At 39.6% G+C, this 21,943-nt stretch overlaps 1 protein-coding gene across 1 annotated transcript in view; it reads left to right on the top strand.

Moving 5' to 3' along the window:
- LOC140726616 (protein diaphanous homolog 3-like) overlaps positions 1-20,381 on the top strand; it is a 567,224-nt gene extending 546,843 nt beyond the window's left edge. The window contains exon 28 of the mRNA XM_073043216.1: positions 18,220-20,381. Within this exon, the coding sequence (XP_072899317.1) occupies positions 18,220-18,479 (260 nt within the window). The 3' untranslated portion in view covers positions 18,480-20,381. The remainder of the gene's footprint in view (positions 1-18,219) is intronic.
- Positions 20,382-21,943: the final 1,562 nt, after the last annotated feature.

Raw genomic sequence — 21,943 nt, 5'->3', positions numbered from 1 at the left:
TTTGATACACTTTTTTTTTGTAATGGACAAATCACAGATAAAAACAATACTAGAATAGATTGCACCAGTAATCATTTTGGGATGAAATTTGTGTCAAATGAGATATTTTTTCAGGCCTAAGTACAACTCACTTTGGCATGACAAAGGCTTTTTTGGCACTTAATGGTGTCACTACAAGTGTATTTCAGGTTTCCTCCACTATTGACACAAATCAGAGCTTTGGGGTTGTCTGTAACCACCATACAAATGGAAAGATGATAGGCACTCTATTTATGTCTTTTAAAGAATAACATCATATGCCTAGTTGAGCAACTTCAAAACCAATTACAAATTGCTCAAACACCTGCCAAAATTTACAAGGTGCACTCAAATTAACAGGGAATGTTCCCCCCCGCCATCTCCTTCAATGGATGCCTCAATGGTGACACCATTGGTAGCAATCCATTACTGGTAATATCCATATGGCAATGACAGACAGAGCATACAGGGCAGAAGCTACAAGTGCATCCAGGAGTAAAGTTACTGTATAGAGACTTCCCGTATCTCTCTGAAGAACAACAGTGTAAACTGACATAGGAAGCACACTTCCAGACTGCTGTCTAGATGTGGGTCAAGGTAACCTTCTCTCTAAGCAGGATCTTTTCAATTGACCATAACATATCTCTGCAATGTCCTGCAGTTTGCAGCTAACCGCAGAGTACTGAAGTCAAACAGACACTATTCATGTATATAATTTGATCTGAATGATGGCCAGGTGGCATCTCAGCTTCCCATGAGCGGAACAATCAGCCAACTATATTTTCTGCAACGTTTACTACTTTTACCAATTGATTTAAATATATGCTCCACCCACTATTTTTATTCCATCCACTGTTTCAGACTCTTCCTCTTTAAACCCAATTTCAGCTTCACATCCTATGCCCTACCTTTTGTGATGATAAGCGCAGATTATTCATTGATAACCTTACATCCTCTGCAGCCAGACGTAGATTGTCCTTTTGATACCTATAATGCCTTCACTTTCCCCGATTTTCCTCTTGCTCTTTAGATACAATTATAAAGGACATTTTATTATCTCTGATTTTATTTGCCAGTATTTGTTTTATAAAATTTCACTGCTGCACTTTCTATATTCTTTATCTTTCTGTTTTCTTAAGCTGACAACAACTGACAAAATCTTCTTTCCTCTATCTTATCCTCAATACCCCTTGTTACCTTGGGGGCTCCAGATTTGGCAGTCTTCCCCTTTTTCTTTATGAGAACATGTTCTCCAGAAATTTTTGACTCCATTTCTTGGATGCTTCCCATGACTGAAATTAATTTACCTTCAAATAGCTTCAAGCAGTTTACTATACAATTTTCCTAACTTACTTCTCAGCCTGATAAAATTGGCTTTGTTGTGTATTTAATATTTCAGTAATATTTGAGTAATATTGTAAATTATTGTTTGATTAAGCATTTTTTGTTTACATAATTCATTACAGATTATATGTAAGAAGCATGTGAATGGCTTACATTATTATGCCAGCACGTTATAAGCACTGGATTCACTAAAGTAAAATGACGAGTACACACATTTATTCCTGACGGCAATGTGTCGTACTTTCAATTACTTATGTTTTGGAGTTACAAAAGATTTTAAACAAATCCAAGACGATTACCTACCTGTTGAAGCGCAGTGGGTTTTTCTTTGCAAGAGGAGAGAAAGGGTCAAGTAAAAAAAAACGCGGCACATAGTTTCGGAAAAGGAGAGAAATTGTCAAGTTTTTTTTTAAAAAGCAGGAAACACGAAATTCACAGGTTCATGTACAGTGCCACAATTTGGCTGCCATGAAAAAATATGCCTTTGAGGACTGTGGTCCAAACTCCATGCCAACAAGATGGAGAGCCTAATTGAACTTGGGTTACTAGAATACTGAGACAGCTGCATTACCTGTGGCATCACTATGCCACACAGGCACCTGTCCTCATGCAGATTCGATGCCAGCCTTAACAGACTGAGCTGCAACGATCCAGTTCACACTAGTTAATCACACATGGCGCACCTGGAAAATAGCAGAGGAGCATGCTCTCTCCTTTCATTGTCCTCAGTTTTCCCTTTTATTTTAACTTACACGTTTTCTCATAGATGCATAGTTTCTTTTTGATTTTTAGGTGGAATACTTCCAGAGCTTGGATAATGATTTTATCTCTTGTACGTTCAGAATTTTCATTCAAACAGTTTTGACATGTCTGTTGTCTTGATCTTTGTGCTTTTATTCTTCTCAATTCATATCCAAAATAGCAATATGTTTATGTCTATTGCCCATATGCTCCCTTTTTTAAGATTTCTCTGAAGATTTAGTTTATTTTTCATTACTAATTCATGAGTTATTTCATCCTATGATATGGGTTGTTTTTGCACATCCTGGGTTGGAATATTGTTTGTACATATTGTTGACATTATCTCCTTTATCAACTTTCTTTGAGCCAGTTGAAATCTCAGTGAAACAATTTTTTAGGATTGTTAAAATCTCTCATGTTAAAATTCAACTTCTCTTTTTTTGCATATTTTTTCTCTACCTCTTTACTAATTTAAAGTGATCTATTGTTTAATGTGATTTGATCCTTAGTTCTATATTTGTGTTTAGCATGTAACTTTACTACTTCCTGCTACTGTTATATTCTGTCTAGGAGCCATAGCTAATCCACCTCCCTGTTTTCTACTCTCCTTTCTTCTAATGTTATAACTGGCCCTGTTTAAATTCTGGTCCTAATTTTTCACTAACTTGACTTCAGTAAATCCAACTTGATCTGGTACATTTGCCTCCTACCCCCATGTTTTGTTATGAATACTGTGTATTTCTGTATGGTTAAATTATTATTTAATGCCAATTTCCCTTTACTGTCAATGGTTTTTACATTCCTGCAATATAGCTTCATCTTAAGTACTCCTGTTCTTTATTCTGCCTTTCCAATTTGTTTTAGTTCGTTCTCCTCTCCCTGCACCCCTGATTTACTTTGAAGCTCCCTACCTCCCAGGGCAGTTCATTGGGAGTCTATCTTATCAATACAATTACAGTGAGGTTGGATCAATCTTAAGTCCCGGGCCAGTTTGGAAAGGTCAGATACAGGCCGGACCATGGCTGCAGGGCCCAGGTCCCAGTGTGCGGGATGATATGGTGTTTGGTCAATTTAAACACTGGGCCAGATGAACTGAAAAGGCAGGATGTCGGGACCAGTGGTGAGGGTCAGGCCAGTTGTGCTCACTGCTCTGCTCTCCAGCACTGAGGTTGAGGCTGTGGCCTGGTCCAGGCTTCCTGTTTGTGAGCTTCACGATGATTTGCTGTGCTGTGTGATGAACTGAGGGTAAGGTTATGGGCCTGATCTGAGCTTTGTGTCTGTGAACTCACTTTCGTTCTAAGTGCTTTTGCTTGCTTTTATTATTTGAATGACTTGCATTTTTTTTTCTTTCTCTCCTCACATTGGGTGTTGGTCTGTTTTTTATTGGATTCTTTCAGGTTTTTTGTTTGTGGCTGACTGTAAGTCATCAGATCTCAAGGTTGTATAACATATACATGCTTTGATAACTTTGACCATTCTGTTACAGTGTTAGTGCCCTGGCCCTGTGACGCTCTTTTCCACTTTCCATCCAGCTTTTGCTTTTGTTCACAATAGCTGATGTAGATAGCATAACCCTTAACTGAATATTTAAATACAAGTAGCTGGTATATTTTTCTTGCTTTTACTCTTTTCATGTTAATTAATTTCGAAATATTTATATTTTGTTAATGTTGTGCGATGAGGTTTAAACTAGAATTGGAGGGGGATGGGAACCAGTGTGACAGTACAATTACCAGAGAGATTAGATGTTGGTAAGTTAGACGTTTGTAAGAATTCAGTCTAAGTTAGGAATCAAAAATTTGAGCATGGTGCGACTAGTGTCCTGAGCTGTGTATATTTCAATGCAAGAAGTATCGTAGGAAAGGCAGATGATAGTGCTGAAGATGAGGTAACTGGTTTACAAACAGAGGCGATGTGTAGTGAGGAGAGGGTATTGATAGGGCAAAATTGCATTCAGCAGGATGAGTTGCAATGTAAAAGGAGGACAAAATCGGAAAAGGATGAATACAGAACTAAATGTGTTATATTTTAATGCTTGCAGAATAAGGTAGATGAACTAGCAGCACAGTTGCAAATTGGCAGGTATGATGTTGTAGGCATCACTGAATCATGGCTGAAAGAAGATGATAGCTGAGAGCTTAAAGTCTAAGGATACACAGTGTATCGAAAGGACAGGCAGAAAGGCAGAGGGAGGGGTGTTGCTCTGTTGGTAAAAAATAGAATCAGATCATTAGAAGAGGTGACAAAGGGTCAGAAGGTGTTGAATCAGCTAAGGAACTGCAAGGGTAAAAAGACACTGATAGAACTTGTGTACATACCCAAACGGTAGTAAGGATGTGGTCTACAAATTACAACGGGAGATGGAAAATGCATGCCAAAAGGGCAATGTTACAACAGTTATGGGGGATTTCAATATGCAGGTAGATTGGGAAAAGCAGATTGCTGCTGGAATCCAGGAGGGGGAATTTCTAGAGTGCCTATGAGATGGCTTTTCAGAGCAACTGGTGGTTGAGCCCTCTGGTGAAACCAACCATTCTGGACTGGGTGTTGTGCAATGAACCAAAATTGATTAGACAGCTTAAGGTTCTGGAAAATGATCATAATACAATCGAATTTGCCCTGAAATTTGAGAAAGAGAAGCTAAAGTCTGATGTATCAGTATTACAGTGGAGTAAAGGGAATTACAGAGACTTGAGAGAGGAGTTAGCCAGAATTGATATGAAAAGAACACTGGCAAGGATGACGGCAGAGAAGCAATCGCTGGAATTTCTGGAAGAAATTTGGAAGGCACAATATATACACATACCAAAGATGAAGTATTTTAAAGGCAAGATGACAGAACCATGGCTAACAAGAGAAGTCAAAGCCAACATTAAAGCTAAAGAGAGCAAAATTAGTGGGAAGTTAGAGAATTAGGAAGCTTTTAAAAACTAACAGAAGGCAACTGAAAAAGTTATTAAGAAGGAAAAGGTAGAATACCTAAGCTAGCCAATAGTATTAAAGAGGATACCAAAAGTTTCTTCAGATACATAAAGTGTAAAAGAGTGCCGAGAGTGGATATCAGACCACTCGAAAATGATGCTGGAGAGGGAGTATTGGGGGACAAGGAAATTTTGAATGAACTGAGTAAGTATTTTACATTAGTCTTCACTGTGGAAGACATTAGCAGTGTGGTGGAAGTTCCAGATGTTAGGGGTCATGAGGAGTGTGAAATCACCATTACTAGAGAGAATGCTTTTGGGGAAACTGAAAGGTCTGAAGGTAGATAAGTCACCTGGACCAGATGATGTACATCCAAGGGTTCTGAAAGAAGTGGCTGAAGAGATTGTGGAGGCATTAATAATGATCTTTCAAGAATTGCTAGATTCTGGAATGGTTCTAGAAGATGGAAAAATTGCAAATGTCACTCCATTCTTCAACAAGGGAGAGAGGCAGAAGAAAGGAAATTATAGACCAGTTAGCAGTTAGTCTGACCTTAGTGGTTGGGAAGATGGTGAAGTCAATTATTAAGGATATGATCTCAGGGTGCTTGGAGGCACATGGTAAAATAGGCAGTTGTCAGCATGGTTTCCTCAAGGGAAAATTTTGCCTGACAAATCTGTTGGAATTCTTTGAAGAAGTAACAAGCAAGACAAACAAGCCCTTTGACAAGGTGCCACCAACGAGGCTGCTTAACAAGCCACAAGCCTATGGTATTACAAGAAAGATTCTAGCATGGATAAAGCAGTGCATGATTGGCAGAAGGTAGAGTGGGAATAAAGGGAACCTTTTCTGACTGGCTGCCAGTGCCTGTGTTGGGACTGATTCTTTTTACATTATATGTCAATGCTTTGGATAACAGAATTGAGGACTTTGTTACAAAGTTTTCAGATGATATAAAGATAGGTAGAGGGGCAGGTAGTTGTGAGGAGGTAGAGAGGCTACAGAAAGACTTAGATTAGGAGAATGTGCCAAGATCTAACAGATGGAATACAGTGTCGGGATTTGTATGGTCATGCACCTTGTTAGAAGAAATGAAAGAGTTGACTTTTTTTTAAATGGGGAGAAAATACAAAAAACTGAGGAGCAAAGGGACTTGGAAGTCCTTGTGTAGGATTCTCTAAAGGTTAATTTGCAGGTTGAGTCTGTGGTGAGGAAGGCAAATGCTATGTTAGCATTCATTTCAAGAGCACTGGAATATAAAAGCAAGGATATAATGTTGAGACTTTATAAAGCACTAGTGGGGCCTCACTTGGAGTATTGTGAGCAGTTTTGGGCCCCTTATCTTTAGAAAAGATATGCTGAAAATGGAGAGGGTTCAAAGGAGGCTCACGAAAATGATTCCAAGATTGAATGGCTTGTCATATGAAGAGTGTTTGATGGCTGTAGGCCAGTATTCACAAGTACTCAGAATAATAAGGGGTGACCTCATTGAAGCCTATTGAATGGTGAAAGGCCTTGATAGAGTAGATATGGAGAGGTGGGAGAGTCTAAGACCAGAGGACATAGCCTCAGATGAGAGGGGCTTCCTTTTAGAATGGAGATGAGGAAGGATTTCTTTAGCCAGAGAGTGGTGAATCTGTGAAATTCTTTGCCACTGGCAGTTGTGGAAGCCAAGTCTTTATGTATATTTAAGCAGAGGTTGATAGATTCTTGACTGGTCAAAGCATGAAGTGTTACAGGGAGGAGGCAGGAGATTGGGGCTGAGAGGAAAATTGGATCAGCCATGATGAAATGGTGGAACAGACTCTGGGCCAAATGGCCTAATTCTGCTCCTATATTTCAAGGTCTTATTTTTTTAAATAGCTTGTTAGTGGTCTGTATGTTCTGACTGAGATTGTCAGTTCAAAGGCCTTTGACAGCAGTGAGATAGATATCATCAGGGTGCTTTCACGTCTGTTCCACGAGGTAAGATAAGATAAACACAAGAGTTTCTGTGGATGCTGGAAATCGAAGAAATGCAGGAGGAACTCAGAAAATCAGGCAGCGTCCATGAAAATGAACTAACAGTCGATGTTCTGGACTGGGACTCTTCTTCAGGATTGGAAAGGAAGAGGAAAGATGCCAGAATAAAGAGGTGGGAGGGAAAGAAAGGAGGACTAGCTAAAGGTGATTGATGAAGCTGGGTGGGTGGGAAAGGTAAAGTGCTGGAGCGAAAGGAATCTGATAGGAGTGGAGAGTGAACTGTTGGAGAAAGGGAAGGAGGAGGGGCACCAGGGTGAGGTGATAGGCAGCGCAGGAGAGGGAGTAATAGGCAAGAAAGGGTAATAAAAGAAGAGGGAGTGGAAAAAATTACTGTAAGGAGAAATAGGTGTTCATGCCATCAGGTTGGCAAACACATTGGCTTTGTGAAAAGAGTGACATTGTGTCCACATAGAACCATTCACTTGTGCAGCAAGGACTAGATAAAAACCCACAGCACAAATTCTCTTCGAAGAGCCCAGGGTGGGGAATAGAAGACGAGGGAAGGTGGAGGGAAATTTTTTTTCTTACCAGAAGGAGAAATCAATATTCATGCCATACGGAATATAAGGTGTTCCTCGACCCTGAGGGTGGCCTCTAGAGGAGGCCATGGACCAACATATCGGAATGGGAATAGGAATTAAAATGCTGGAAAACTGGGAAATTCCAATTTTGGTGGATGGAACAGTGGTGCTCAATGAAACGATCCCTCCACCATTGTAGAGAAGGCCGCATTGGGAGCACTGGATGCAATAGGTGACCCTAGTAGATTCACGGATGAAGTGTTGCCTCAACTGAAGAACTGTTTGGGGCCCTGAGCAGAGGTGAGGGAGGAGGTGAATGGGCAGGTGCAGCACTTTGGCTGCTTGCAGGGGTAAGTATCGGGATGGGGATTAGTGGGGAGGGACAAATAGACAAGGGCAAGATAAGATTGTTTAATGTAATTTCTATTACACAAGTGTAAAGGAGATGTAGCACAAAGAAAAATGTAATAACATAAAGAACACCATAATAAAAATGCACAATAAATATAAATACATAAAATAGCTTGTACACATAGATTGCTTCTGGCAAGATGTGTGCGGCTCCAATGGGAATCATCAAATATTTATGTTTAGGTCTACTACAGCCATGGGTACTCCAGTAAGTAGTATCTTTTTGAGGCATTTAATGAACATATCAATACTTTAAATCAGCAGACCTCAGAAGGCAGACTTGGGTCACAAATGCAGTTCCCTTTAAGAAAAGAGAGGTGGGACATTGAGCCTGTCTACAGGTACAATTGAAACACAGAGGCTTTAGACGTCCACTCCTGACTATCCTGCTGATGAATATAGTCTCTAAATATTAAAATTGAAGACTTCAGAACAAGATTGCTATACCAGAGGGACATCTGCTTTACTCGGCTGTGTACTCTGCTTTACAGAAACATAACTCACCACCACTATTTTGGATTCAGCGCTGTAGCTCGATGATTTCACCATTCTCTGCAAAGAGAGGACAGCTCAGTCTTCTAAAGGTAGAGGAAGTGCTTTTTGATTAACTCATTGCAGTGCACAAACTTGGCAGTTTTGCCTCAGTCCTGCTTCCCAACCTAGAACATCCAGAGGTCAAAAGTCATCCGTTTTATCTGATGAGGGAGTTTTCCACCTCAGTCCAAGATCAGGCAGGCAGTGGACGAGCTGAGCAATGTAATCAGCAAGCACAAAGTGGCCGGTGCACCCTAATGTCTTCCCTATCATTGCAGGCAATTTCAACCCATTTCCAGCTGCTGTTTGTTGATCGCTGAGCTGTAGTCAATACAATCTTAGCCACAGCTATAATCAACAAGCTGCAAAACCTGGGTCTCTGCAACTGGATCCTAGATTTCCTCATTGGGAGATCACAGTCTGTGCAAAGAGGAAATAGAATCTCCTATTTGCTGACAATCAACACTGGCGTACTTCAAGGATTTGTGCTTAGCCCAGTGTTCCACTCACTTACACCTATGACTGTGTGGCTAGGCACAGCTCAAAAGCCATCTAAATTTGCTGATGACAGAACTATTGATGGCAAAATTTCAGATGATGATGAGGATGGGTACAGGAATGTGGTAGGTCAGCTGGTTGAGTGGTGTCACAGCAACAATCTTGCACTAAACATCAGTAAGACCAAGAAATTAAATGTGGACTCCAGAGAGGGGAAGTTGAGGGAACACACACCAGTCCTCATCGAGGGATCAGAAGTGGAAGGTTTGAGCAGTTTCAAGTTCCTGGATGTCAGCATCTCTGAGGATCTATCCTGGGCCCAACATGTTGATGCAATTGCAAAGAATGCACAACAACAGCTTTATATCATTAAGAGTTTCAGGAGACTTGGTATGTCACTGAAGACGCTCGCAAATTTCTTCAGATGTCCCATGGAGAGCATTCTAACCAGCTAAATCAGTGTTTGGTATGGGGGTGGGCACCTCACAAGATCAGAATAAACTGCAGAAAGCTGTAAACTCAGTCAGCTCCATCAAGAGTACTAGACTCCCCATCACACAGGAATGCCCTGTTATCTTTGCTTCCATCAGAGGAGGTACAGGAACCTGAAGACAATACTCAATGACTCAGGAATAGCTTCTTCCCCACTGACGTCAGATTTCTGATTGGACATTGAGCTCAAAAATACTACCTTTTTTTTCTCTCTTTTAGTTCTACTTATATAATTGATATGTGTACTTACTGTAATTTATAGTTTCTATTATTATGTTTTGTGGTATTCTGCTGACACAAAAAAACAAATTTCAGCATAGAGGGCTATGGGTAATCGTAGGTAATCTCTAAGGTAAGGACATGTTCAACACAGCTTTGTGGGCCAAAGGGCCTGTATTGTGCTGTAGGTGTTCTATGTTCTATATGCCAATGATATTAAACCTGATTATAATTTTATGTCCGTAAAGTGAAGTTAGACACAGGAGTGTCTGTACATAAGGTAACTCCGACTTTAAATGATAAAGTAATGGTGGGGGGCGTTGAGGGTGGAGGTGTGGATTAGTGGGTTGAAGTGTTGATCAGTCTTATTGCTTAGGGAAAGTAACCATTCTTCAGTTTGGTGATCTGGGGTTGATTGCTATGTAGCCTCATTCTTGATGGGAGTGGAACCTTTGAGCAGAGTGGATGGGATCCTTCACAATTTTACTAGCCTTTTCGGGAACCTTTCTGCATATATGTTCTTGATGGTGAGTACACTGGTGCCAGTGATGCTTTGGCCATTTTTGACTACCTGTTATAGAGGCTTCCTGTCCGTCGCAGTGCAGCTTCCATATCATGCAGTGATGCCGCATGTTACTGCACATCTATTGAAGGTGGTGGTATTGATGTGCGTAGTCCAGCTCACCTCAGCCTCCTCAGAAAGTAGAGATGTTTGTGAGCTTTCCTGTTTGTGTAGGATGTATTCTGGGACTGAGAGTGTCTGGCTGAGATGTATACTCCTAGCAGTTTCCACTGCTGTGCTACCATGTAAAGAGGGTGTGAGTAGTGCAAGTTCTCCTGAAGCCGATAACTATTTCCTTCGTCTTGTTGACATTGAACAAGAGGTTATCTGCCTAGCACCGGGCCTGAAGTTCTTCAACCTCCTCTCTGTAGACTATCTCATTGTTGTTGCTGACTGTCGTGTCGTTGGCGAACTTGACAATATGATTACTCGAATGTTTGGCCGTGCAATCATGTGTGAGCATAGTGTACAGCAATGGGTTCAGCACACAGCCCTGAAGGGGCATCCTTGTTAAGGAAGCAAGCACGAGCAGCCTCGAGCAGAAAACCAGAGATGGGGTGCAGGGCCATGATCAACTCCATTTCTCACCGATTGAACGGCCAAGGAAGATTGAAAATTCAAGGCAAATGCGGAGGAGGCCACTTCAGTGGCCACTCTCCATGAAGGCAGCGTTGGGTCAGGAGGTCACAGGTCAGCAATTGCTCCACACGGGAGGGCTAAGTTCGACCTATCGCTCTCCTCGATGCTGACGAGACATGTGATTATTGGTGTGAACTGTAGTTAATATGGTCTCCTTCAGTTTCTATGTTTTCTTTCTTGTTGCTGTTTTCTGGGTAGGTGATTTTCCAGGTAGCAGATATGTTGGTCTTTGTGCAAGAGAGGAGTTGGGGATTTGGGGTCTGATGTTCTTGTTGATGATTTTCCATGAAGGTGATCTGTTAGCTTTTTATGTGGTAGAGAGGGGATTGAGGTTTGATGTTATTGTTGTTGTTTGTTTGTGTAATGGAGGTTTGGGGTTTGATGTTCTAGCTACCATTTTGCAGGTGAGCATTCTGTTAGTTTTTGTGCGAGGAAAGGGTTGGCGATTTGAGATCTGTTTCTTTTTCTTTTCATACGGGGTTGGGGGGTGGTTGATGTCTTTTCTTTCAATGACTTCCATGATTGTTCTGTATTTATGGCCATCTGGAGAAGGCGAATCTCAGAGCTGTATTCTGTGTACATACTTCGATAATAAAATGTGCTCAGCATGATGGAACTAGGGATGCTGTTGTCAACACGGACTGACTGTGGCTTTTCTGTCAAATACAAGAACCAGTTACAGAGAGAGGTGTTGTTACCGATCAAGGAGAGTTTACCCACTAGCTTTGGAGGGAAGAGGTATTTAATAGCATCCTGGCATTTTCCAGTTGGAACAGGACAGAGCAGAGTGCAGAGGCTTTGGCATCATTCGTGGACCAATTTGAGCAAAATGCAAACTGGAAAGGGTCCAATGTACCAGGAAGATTGGGCTTAATGCAATCTATAACCAGCCTCTCAAAGCACTTCATTATTGTTGAGGTCAGTGCCACTGGACGGTAGTCATTGAGGCAGGGCACTGGTGCCCATTTGGGCAATGGGATGATGGTGGCTGCCTTGAAGCTTGAAGTCTCTAGAGTTTACAAAGAATGGTGCAAAAAACATCCAGTAAGCAGCAGCTCTAAGGACAAAAGTGCCTTGTTAATGAGAGAAGTCAGACGGGTTCAAGTTGACAGGAAGGCAACAGTAATTGAAATAACTATGCATTCCAGCAGTGGTGTGCACAAATGCTCTCGATGCATGGCACGTCAGACTTTGAAGTGGATGGGTTAAGCAACAGAAGACTAGAAAAATACACTCAGTGGCCACTTTAGGTACAGGGTGTATCTAATACAATGGCCACTGAGTGTATATCACGAACAGCTGTCCTGGGATGGGTTGTTGCTGAACATCACTAGTCACAGACCTCCACCCAAACTACTATGCTTGTCCTTATATGGGCAAGCCAGTTATGATTCCAACTGGCCAATTCATCCTGGATTCCAAGCATCTCAACCTTCAGGATGAGCCTCTTATGAGCAACTTTGTCAAAAACCTTAATAAAATCCATGTAGACATCTCCCACAGCTCTTCCTTCACCACCTGCTTGAAAAATCAAATTAGTAAGCTACGACTTCTCCACACAAAACCATGCAGACTGTCCCTAATTAGGCCATGATTTTCCAAATGCTCATAAATCCTATCCCTCAGAATCCTTTCCCGTAGCTTCCCAACCACTGACGTGAGACTCATTGATCGATAGTTTCCAGGATTATCCCTCTTTCCCATCTTGAATAACGGAACAGCATTATCCACTCACAATTCCTCCTGTAGCTCAGGAGGACATGAAGATATCGATCAAGGCCACAACAAACTCGCCTCTTGTTTCTCTCAGTAACCTGTGCAATACCCCAACAAGCCCCGGGGACTTACCCACCTTAATGTTCTTCATGAGACCCCACACTTCCTCCTCCTCTACTTGAATTGCACTTGCAATTTAGCATGCTCACTACTCATCTCCCTATTCTCCATGTCCTTGTCCTTAGTAAATACTGATGCAAAGTACTCACTTAGGACCTCGTCTACATTCTCTGCCTCCAAGTACACGTTTCCCTCCTTTATCCTTCAGTGATATAGAATTAATATGGGCAAGTTGAGTTGGTATAGAGGTATAGATAGGTCTGGTGGTTGGGTGGATGCTGTGGGGGTGCTTTATGCTGTGCAACTGCATGATCGTAAGCATGAAGTCCAGTATGAGAGTGCGATGTTATGCCAATTCATTACAAATGATGGGAAATCCCTTCCAAAACTACAGCCAGTTTGGCCTAAGCAAGGAGCTCGTCCCTTTGATTTCAATGGAGGAGAATTGTTCTGAGTACATTTAATGTTTGTGTTTCTGAAGGTTAGAAAAATTCAGTAGCATTCAGGATTTTGACAGTTTCGATAAACAGCTAAAGGCCAATTTATACTTCTGTGTTGAATCTACGCCGTAGGTACGGCGTAGCCCTGTACCCTATGCCGTACCCTGACACGCACCTCCCCAAAAATGTAACTACGTGTCGCAGTGATGCAGACCGCAACAACTGTGATTGGTCGGCTTGGTAGCATCGCATTTCCTGCTATGCATGTACAGTTGCTGCTTCTTCGCCGCCAATATTTGAAATGCATTTTCTCATCCATGTCTCTCAGTGGCCGGAAAAGCACATTAAGTTCACCCTCCTTCTGCCTCAATCCGTTCAATGGTCATACACACCATTTCCTCCGGCGTCTTCTCTCTTTTCTGCGTTGCAGTAATTTCAATAAAAGTAACTCTTGTTCAACATTTATTAGCTCCAACTCCAACATGATGCGCTCAGTTTCAGTCGCCATTGTTTGAAGTACACAAAGAAACTCAACACAGTGGCATGGAAACCCCACTGCCAACTTGCATTTTGGCAGTGAATTGCAGAGTGACGCAGACACTCCAATGCACAGGTATAAATGCTCACAGTGGCATAGGCCACTTGCGTAGGCTACGGCATAGAGCTTACACAGAAGTATAAATCAGCCTTAAGACAAGCACTTGTTTAACTTGAAGAGCAAAATGCTACAATTCATAGAATCATAAAAACATAGAAAACCTACAGCACAATACAGACCCTTTGGCCCACAAAGCTGTGCCGAACATGTCCCTATCCTAGGCTTACCCATAGCCCTCTACTTTTCTAAGTTCCATGTGCCCATCCAAAAGTCTCTTAAAAGACCCTATTGTATCTGCCTCCACCACCATTGCTGGCAGCCCATTCTACGCACTCACCACTCTCTGCGTAAAAAAACTTGCCCCTGACATCTCCTCTGTACCTACTTCCAAGCACCTTAAAACTATGCCCTCTTGTGCTAGCCATTTCAGCCCTGGGACGCACGATCAATTCCTCTCATTATCTTGTACACCTCTATCGGGTCATCTACAAATGCTGAAAATCTAAAATAAAATCAGAAAATGCTTGAGATACTTGTGAGGTCAGTGGTGTATATGGTGGGGAAAACTGAGATAACATTTCAGATGTCTGCTGAGCAACAAAAATCGCACCATTTTCTGTTCATATCATCTTTTCTGTCTGTTTCAGTTATTCCCAGCAAGTTTATACTCAGAGCTTATTCTGGTCACTGATGTCACAGTAGTTTTGTTAGTTCATGGGGTCTTACTGGTGAGGAAATGAATAATTTCATTCAGGTTCACACTGGAGAGAATCCAGTGAGCTAACTGTAGTCTTTTATTACAAGTCACTGCTGTGCATTTGTGAGCCCTTCATACAAATTTAGGGTGTGCTGTTTACAAGGGTAATAACCAGTGCTTTTCAACAGCTTCTAACAGCCCTTTGTCAATTTCTTTCATGGTGGGTGGGCAGGCTGAGCAGGAGAATGTTCCAAACAGGGGGTATTTTACTGGTTGGTTGTTATTACTTTAGGTATTTTTTGTGAGCAATCTGACATAAATAATGGACAAAGAGCTAAATGCTGTGTTGCTATTATATGGAATATCTACAAGCATTATTTATACATTCCTTCTCTGAGTAATGTGTTTTTGAGAATGCATCCACAAATGTTTTGCATTTCCTTTTCATTCACATCAAATACATATTTAATTTCCATGCTTAATTGTTTAAAAGCCCAGGATAATATTAATATTTCATAAAATACTATTTTTAAATGTTAGTTATGCATGAGCTGGCTTATTTTTATTCTCCATATTTAGATGAAGCTACACACACAGTTTAACAAGCACTTGCCTGAAACCAGCTGACCAGCTGGATTGCTTGTTAAAGTTGATTTCAGACCAGATTAAAAATGTACATCAATCATATGTGAAGTCTAAGGTAAATGACAATATTTTGTGGATCTAATCTCTGGTGTCTTGACTTCAGTGAACTTAGAAGGGAGATAACTAATCTGATTTTTAGGCACACTAATACTTTCATGCTGCTCTAAATCTAAACCTGCAATGTTTTAGAGCAAAAAGCAACAGTAACCTTTTCTGATCTTGGTTATATGCATCATTACCTAAATAAATTGTATATACGGTAATACATGCACTCATCTTTGCTGTTATTTACATTTGGCAATTATTAATTACATATTACCTCTCTGTTTCTATAAATTAAATCTTTTTGCAATATGTTACTATGGAGAGCTATACGTTATGATTATGATCATAAACTTACATCACTCCATTCTAATTGTTCAATCTAATTCCCTAAATTTACTAATCCGGGTTTAAACTGAATTGTCAATATTTCCACATGGTTCCATTGAGAACTTGGATTTGGGAGGCAATCGCATTTCTGGCTTCATTCTTGTTTAGTCGTATGCATACAGCTTGTAGACGTGGTGCTCCTTGTATTCTCTGTTATTTCATATTCTGATCTTTTGAAAATTGTCTTTGGATTTCTGCATCCTTTCTGACAATATGATAAAAATACCAGATAGGTTATCGAAGTAAAATGTCCCTTCTCAAAACAATTTCAAAGTTCACTAACATAAGCGCATTTTTCATAAAAATAGATAAAGTTATCAATAAACTATGTTTTACAGCTGTTAAAGAACCTTTTGATAGTTTAATATCCTGGTAAGTGCAGTGACTATGAAGACTTGAATCCAGTGATATATTTGGTTAATTTTTAAAATGTCTTATTTTAATTGTGTGTGATGTTTAAATGATCAAAAATATTTTCTATGATGAAGTCTTTTTGGCTGTCTGTCAAACTTTGGTGAAATCTTCTACAAATTACTAGTGAAATTAGGCCCCTGTAGAGTTGAAGAACCTCGAAGCTGCCAAAATGGTTCAGTGATTTAATGTCGGTATCCCACAGCTTCAGATGTAATCAGCAGATGCTCCCATATTAACATAAATGTTTTTCTAACCTCAGCTGTCGGAGAGGAATAAAAGCTTCCTATCTGTTTCTGATCAAATTCATTTTGCTTGCTTTTGCATAATTAAAGTCCCTTGATGATGCCTAACCTTTCTTTCTAATATCAAATGTTGGTCCAGGCAAAATCCATGCCAGACTGATCAATCAGTATGCAGTATGTGAAAAGAAATTGAAATAGATTTTGCACAATCTCCTGATTTCTAATAATTAGCATTCCATGCATGAATTGCAGAAGTGAACAGCATAATGTTATTTTGTTCTTCCTCCACTGCACACAAGGTGCCATTTCATAAGGTCGTTTGCTTTATTCTTCCTAACATTTTACTGCTTGAAAAATGATGCCATTCTGATTCCATCCTGCACATTCTGAGACAAATAATTGTAGAGTTTTACAATTAGTCTTCAAAATGCCGAACAGAAATCTCCATTTGAAAAATATCTACAGGAGTCAGCTCCTGTATTTGGTATTTTAAAGACATCAGAAATGTAAGCTGGAATGGGCCATATGGCCTTTTGAGATTTTGTAATGTTAGTATCAATGCCATAATATTTAAAATATTTTTTCCCTTCTAAAGCTGTTGGATCAATTCAATTTAAGGTAACTCAGGAGTATGCAAGGTGGACTTAATAACAATAAATCTTCAAAAATATAGAGATTCCATCTTTAATATGTTAATATAGATGAGCACACCTGGAATACTTGTGTGTTTGCTTCCTACCTACATATGCTTTAATGCATGGGAAGAGGAGGGCCTTCCTGATGTTGTGGGTGGAGATATGCTACAAAGTATTGGCATTCGACGTGCATTACAGTTCAGCATTTCATGCTGCTGCCCCAATCCCATCACTGGCTGATGTTTTTACTCCAATAATGACTGTAAGATATCTATAGCCAGTGTAGCAACTAGATTTTGGGAAAGGAATCTATTTTCCTGCCTGTGGTCTTAAGGTGATCATACTGCAAAGGTTTGCTGAGACTGTCCAAGCCATGAGTAAAGTATTCATCCATCACAGTGAACCCTCCTGGTCATGAAATGACAGTGCAGTAAATATCTTCAGTAGAAGCCTTTTAAAGTACAAGCTGTTTTCTGTAGGAATTTTCAGCTTTCACATAAAACATACGGTCATGAGTGACTGCTTTCTGTTCCAAAGTCATTACTGTTTTGGATGATAGAACATCTTTCAGAGAATAATCAAAAACTTTAAATGTCATATCAAGTTTGTTGAAGCTGTTTTCGGTCTATGGTGAAGGTTACATGAATATGGAGTGTCCGTTTTTTATAGTTGAAGATGTGAACGAGGATAATTCATAATGTTTGCTTGATGTCTGCAAGCCGGCTGATAAAATTTCTGTCTCTTACTCCTATGGAAAGTCAATCAGCCAAAGCCATTTGATCATTGACTGTACAGCTGACTACTATTGGAAGTATGATGAGTCATGATCACTGTCCCCTTTTAGTAACGTGCAGTAATGATATCAGATAGATAGAGAACGCATTGTGCTTTATATATAAACCCAGCTTTTATAGTACTTCTAATTCTTCAAGATTTATATTCAAATCTGGAAAGTTTACAGGTACAAAACAAATTATCTTTTTTTTGGGAGTTACTAAAGGAAGTTGATGCTAGCACTTTTTTTATTATGTTCTGCCTTCCTACCATATTCAATATGCAGATGCTTGTATAGATGCTAATCAATTTACCAGAAGTTCATTCTTCAATGCAATCACTCTCTTGGGAGTACTTCAATGAGAGGCAACCCTCTAAAATAAGTTAATCAGATTTATGCTATCAACCCTCTACTCACCTAGTGATATTTAATTGACATTTCATATTGTTTCTGTCACCTTTACAGTTTGCATCCCTGCTGTATACATACTGTTTGATCCAGATATTTTTGCATGATGTTTTTTAAAGTACTTTGAACTTTATCCTGTGATTTAATTTCCCATTTTATGTTTTCTCACTGCAGAAAATCAAAAGGCTCAAATGGAAAGGTCACGTTCTCGCCAGAATATCCACTTAAATACAACAAGAATTCCGTTCAGCAAGGAGCTCAGTTATGAAGTAGAGGCTCATTCATCTAGCACAAGGAGCAAAGTGGCTAGCAGAAGAGATGGACATGCTCGTTTAGACATGAGGGAGAAAGAACTGAAAGCTATTAGTTCCAGTGCTAAGGGTGATGCTGTTCCTGAAGTAGAAGCGCTTTTGGCCCGGTTACGTGCTCTGTAGAGCCAAGATCAACACAGATGTAATTCTGCGGTCAAACTCAGGTCACTATGAGACCAAGCCAATGGATCCTGTCAGATACAAGTCCTCAAGCTCTTGGTGTAGCACTTTGTGAATTGAGAAAGCCAGTAATGATTGAAATTGAAATTAAGGAACAGAAGCTATTTTTCCAGTATGGTGAAGCAAAGCTCCAAGACCCTGTGCCTGCAATTATATATCTCATTTATGTGGAAATCTACTGATCCAAATTGTCTTCCATTTTCCTTACTGTTGATACAGTATCCTGCCTCTAAATCAGGTGATGCTTCAACTATTTTCAATTTGTAAAGTAACATAGCCAGTGTGTTTGGAGAAAATCAGCAAGACTTCAGATTGGGATGTTTATATAAATGTAAAACATCACATAAACATTTCTCAAATCAGTTTTAATATTAATCACCTTTTAAATCAGAAATACAAGATGTCTTTCAACTGCAGTAGTGAATTCTTCAATATATAATAGGCAAAGATTAAATATGGAACTAACTCAGTACCCACTGTGTGAACAGAGATATTTTGATCATTCCATTATTTGCATCACACTGAAATATAACTTGTTTTTAACAATGCTATACCAGGCAAATACTCATAGAAGATAATATAAATTATACCAAGCTTCTTTACCACCTATCGCAAAAATAATTGTTTTAGAACATACACTACAGTTTGTAGTGTGTTTAGCGGCGTATTACAATGACATTGTTTATGTACCAAAGAATATATAAACATCATAAAATAGAATTTAAAACATTATATATAACATATGTAGAACTGTTTTCTCTATAATATTCATGTATACATCTACATATATATTATTTATATTCATTTATGTCACATGATTGTTTAGATACGGGGTTTCCAACCTCGGGTCCACGGATCACTTGCTTAATGATATTGTTCCATAGCATATAAAAGATAGGGAACCCCTGGTTCAGATTGACTGTTAGAGCAACGTTTTATTTTATGATACTTTTATTCTTTGAAGCAAAAATGCATAAGTATCAAAGCGATCTGGTTACACACAGTGTAAGATAGTGCTCACCACCATTGCATCTTTACAGTAATAGCTATTGATTAGAATTTGATGTATAAGTTAATTTGTTATCCATATATTCTGAATGAGCTATTTATCACATCTGAATATATAGATGTCATCCTATTTTTATATTCATTTGCTTCATGCTCTTCCCAATTTTGCATAAGCTGTTGTTTTCCATTGCAAGTAGGCTGCTTATCCCTTCTTGTATTGTCAAATCACTTTCAGCTGGCTGCCTTCACTTTTCAGATCAGCACTGATAGGAAGAAAATAATACCTTTGCATATATTATACAACATAATAAAGGTCACTGAATGTTTGGCAGAAAACTTGCCTTTTAAGTTTGGGTTTATTTGAGCCAATGATTTACTAGAACTAACATTTAACCACACACGTCTGTTATTCAATATACATATCTATTGTTTTATACCTGAACACTGCAGATTAATGAATGCATTCATAGCCAAAATCTATTTCAAACTATAGTTTGTACAAAATTATGTAACTCTTTTTGTGATTGACATTGCAAATAACTTGCACAAGGTAATTTAATATTTACTGATTACACCAACACTTTGTGCTGTAAAACATATATAAATGTACTAGTAAGTTTCTTGCTTATAAAATTTGTATCTGCTCTATAGCAGAACAGAATTATTAGACATTTACATGTTCCAATAAGGGCATTATTCACTTTGTTATTACGCTTGCTGGTCTGACTTACTGTCTTAATTCCTCAATGTAATGGGTAATAGATCATTTAGTTGATAAAGGAAGAGGGCTTATTATGTAGAATTGAAATATTTCTTTAATAAAAATTATCAAATACACTACAGCATTTTTTTAATTTCACAGTGGGATAACAAGTGTGATGGAACAGGAACATTAACTGGCTTAATTCCAATTAGTCTTTTTCTTAAGCAATTACCTATTAAGTATTGGTTTCCCTTTTTCTCCCTGACAAGGTAGACTGGATATTTGCACTGCAAAAGCTCTGTCAAATCATAATAACAAATTTTTCAAAATCCTGTTTTAAGCCAGTACAATTACATTTAAAAGATAAAGTGAGTTGTATTCTAATTTCAGATAAATGAATCTGCTGCACGACACAATGTTATGACCGTAACACAGCCTATTGCTTTAATAGGTTCTTTTATTATTGTCCGTACTGCCGAAATCACTAGGACAGATGTACCGTGTACTTACATTTGCCATTGATGCATTTTCAGGATCAAGCTGTCTATGACTAATGGTTGCTGAATGTTTACCCACTTGCAGGTTGTTTCACAACCCTACATTTACTCTCAATATTAAGAGCTCCAAAACTCCAAAAATGCTTCAAAATGCTGCACCTTGGCCATGTCTCCTGTCTGAGTATTCTGGGGGTGGATCCCACTGGTATGTCAACTGAGGCCTTGCTATAGATTGTCACCTGACTACAGCATCAGACAGCAGAGATGATTGGATCCAGGTGAAATTAACTTCAGAACATATATTGGTCATGGCAGTAGGTACAACAGCTAGGATGTCATGTTACAGCTGGATAAAATGTTGGCGAGACTGCACTTGGAACACTGTGTGCAATTCTTGTAACCTACATATAGAAAGGATGTCTTTAAGCTGGAAAGAGTACAGAAAAGATTCACTGGGATTTTACCAGGACTGGAGGGCTCGAGCTCTAAGGAGACAATGGAAAGGCTGAGGAGGGACTTTATTCAAAAGGGCCGTAGATAAGGTGCATGGTCACAGTCCTTCTCAGAGTAGGGGAGGCTAAAACAAGATGGCATAGGTTTTAGGTGAGAGTGGAAATTGAAAAGGGATCTGAGGGACACCTTTTTCACACAGGGTGTGGTAAATAGGTGGCACAAGCTGCCACACAAAGTAATAGAGGTGGTACAAATACAATGCTTAAAAGCCTTTAGACAGATACATGGATAGGAAAAGCTCACAGGGATATGGGTCAAACATGGGTAATGAATGCCGTTCAAGGAGACAACTTGGTCAGCGTGAACAGGTGGAGCCAAAGCAGTACGACTATGACACTGACATATTGTGCCCAGTGTTTAAAAAACGTTCCTGTTCCATCTGGGATGATAGAAAAGGCATTTAAAAAGGGCAATGGTATGATAGTCATGGGGGATTTCAAAATGCAGGTTATTGTCATCTTTATTATGTGACGTGGGCGATTACGGTCTATGACCATGATTGTTCTTGACAACTGTTTTTACAGAAGTGGTTTGCCATTGCCTTCTTCTGGGCAGTGTCTTCACAAGACAGGTGACCCAAGCCATTATCAATACACTTCAGAGATTGTCTGTTGTGGTTGTCACATAACCAGGACTCGTATTGCCCAGCTGCTCATAAGACCATCCACCACCTGCGCCCATGGCTT

This window comes from Hemitrygon akajei, chromosome 4, assembly GCF_048418815.1.
Source record: "Hemitrygon akajei chromosome 4, sHemAka1.3, whole genome shotgun sequence".
NCBI lineage: Eukaryota > Metazoa > Chordata > Chondrichthyes > Myliobatiformes > Dasyatidae > Hemitrygon > Hemitrygon akajei.
The sequence above is the reverse complement of the archived record's forward strand: the minus strand, read 5'-3'. Positions and strand labels throughout refer to the sequence as shown.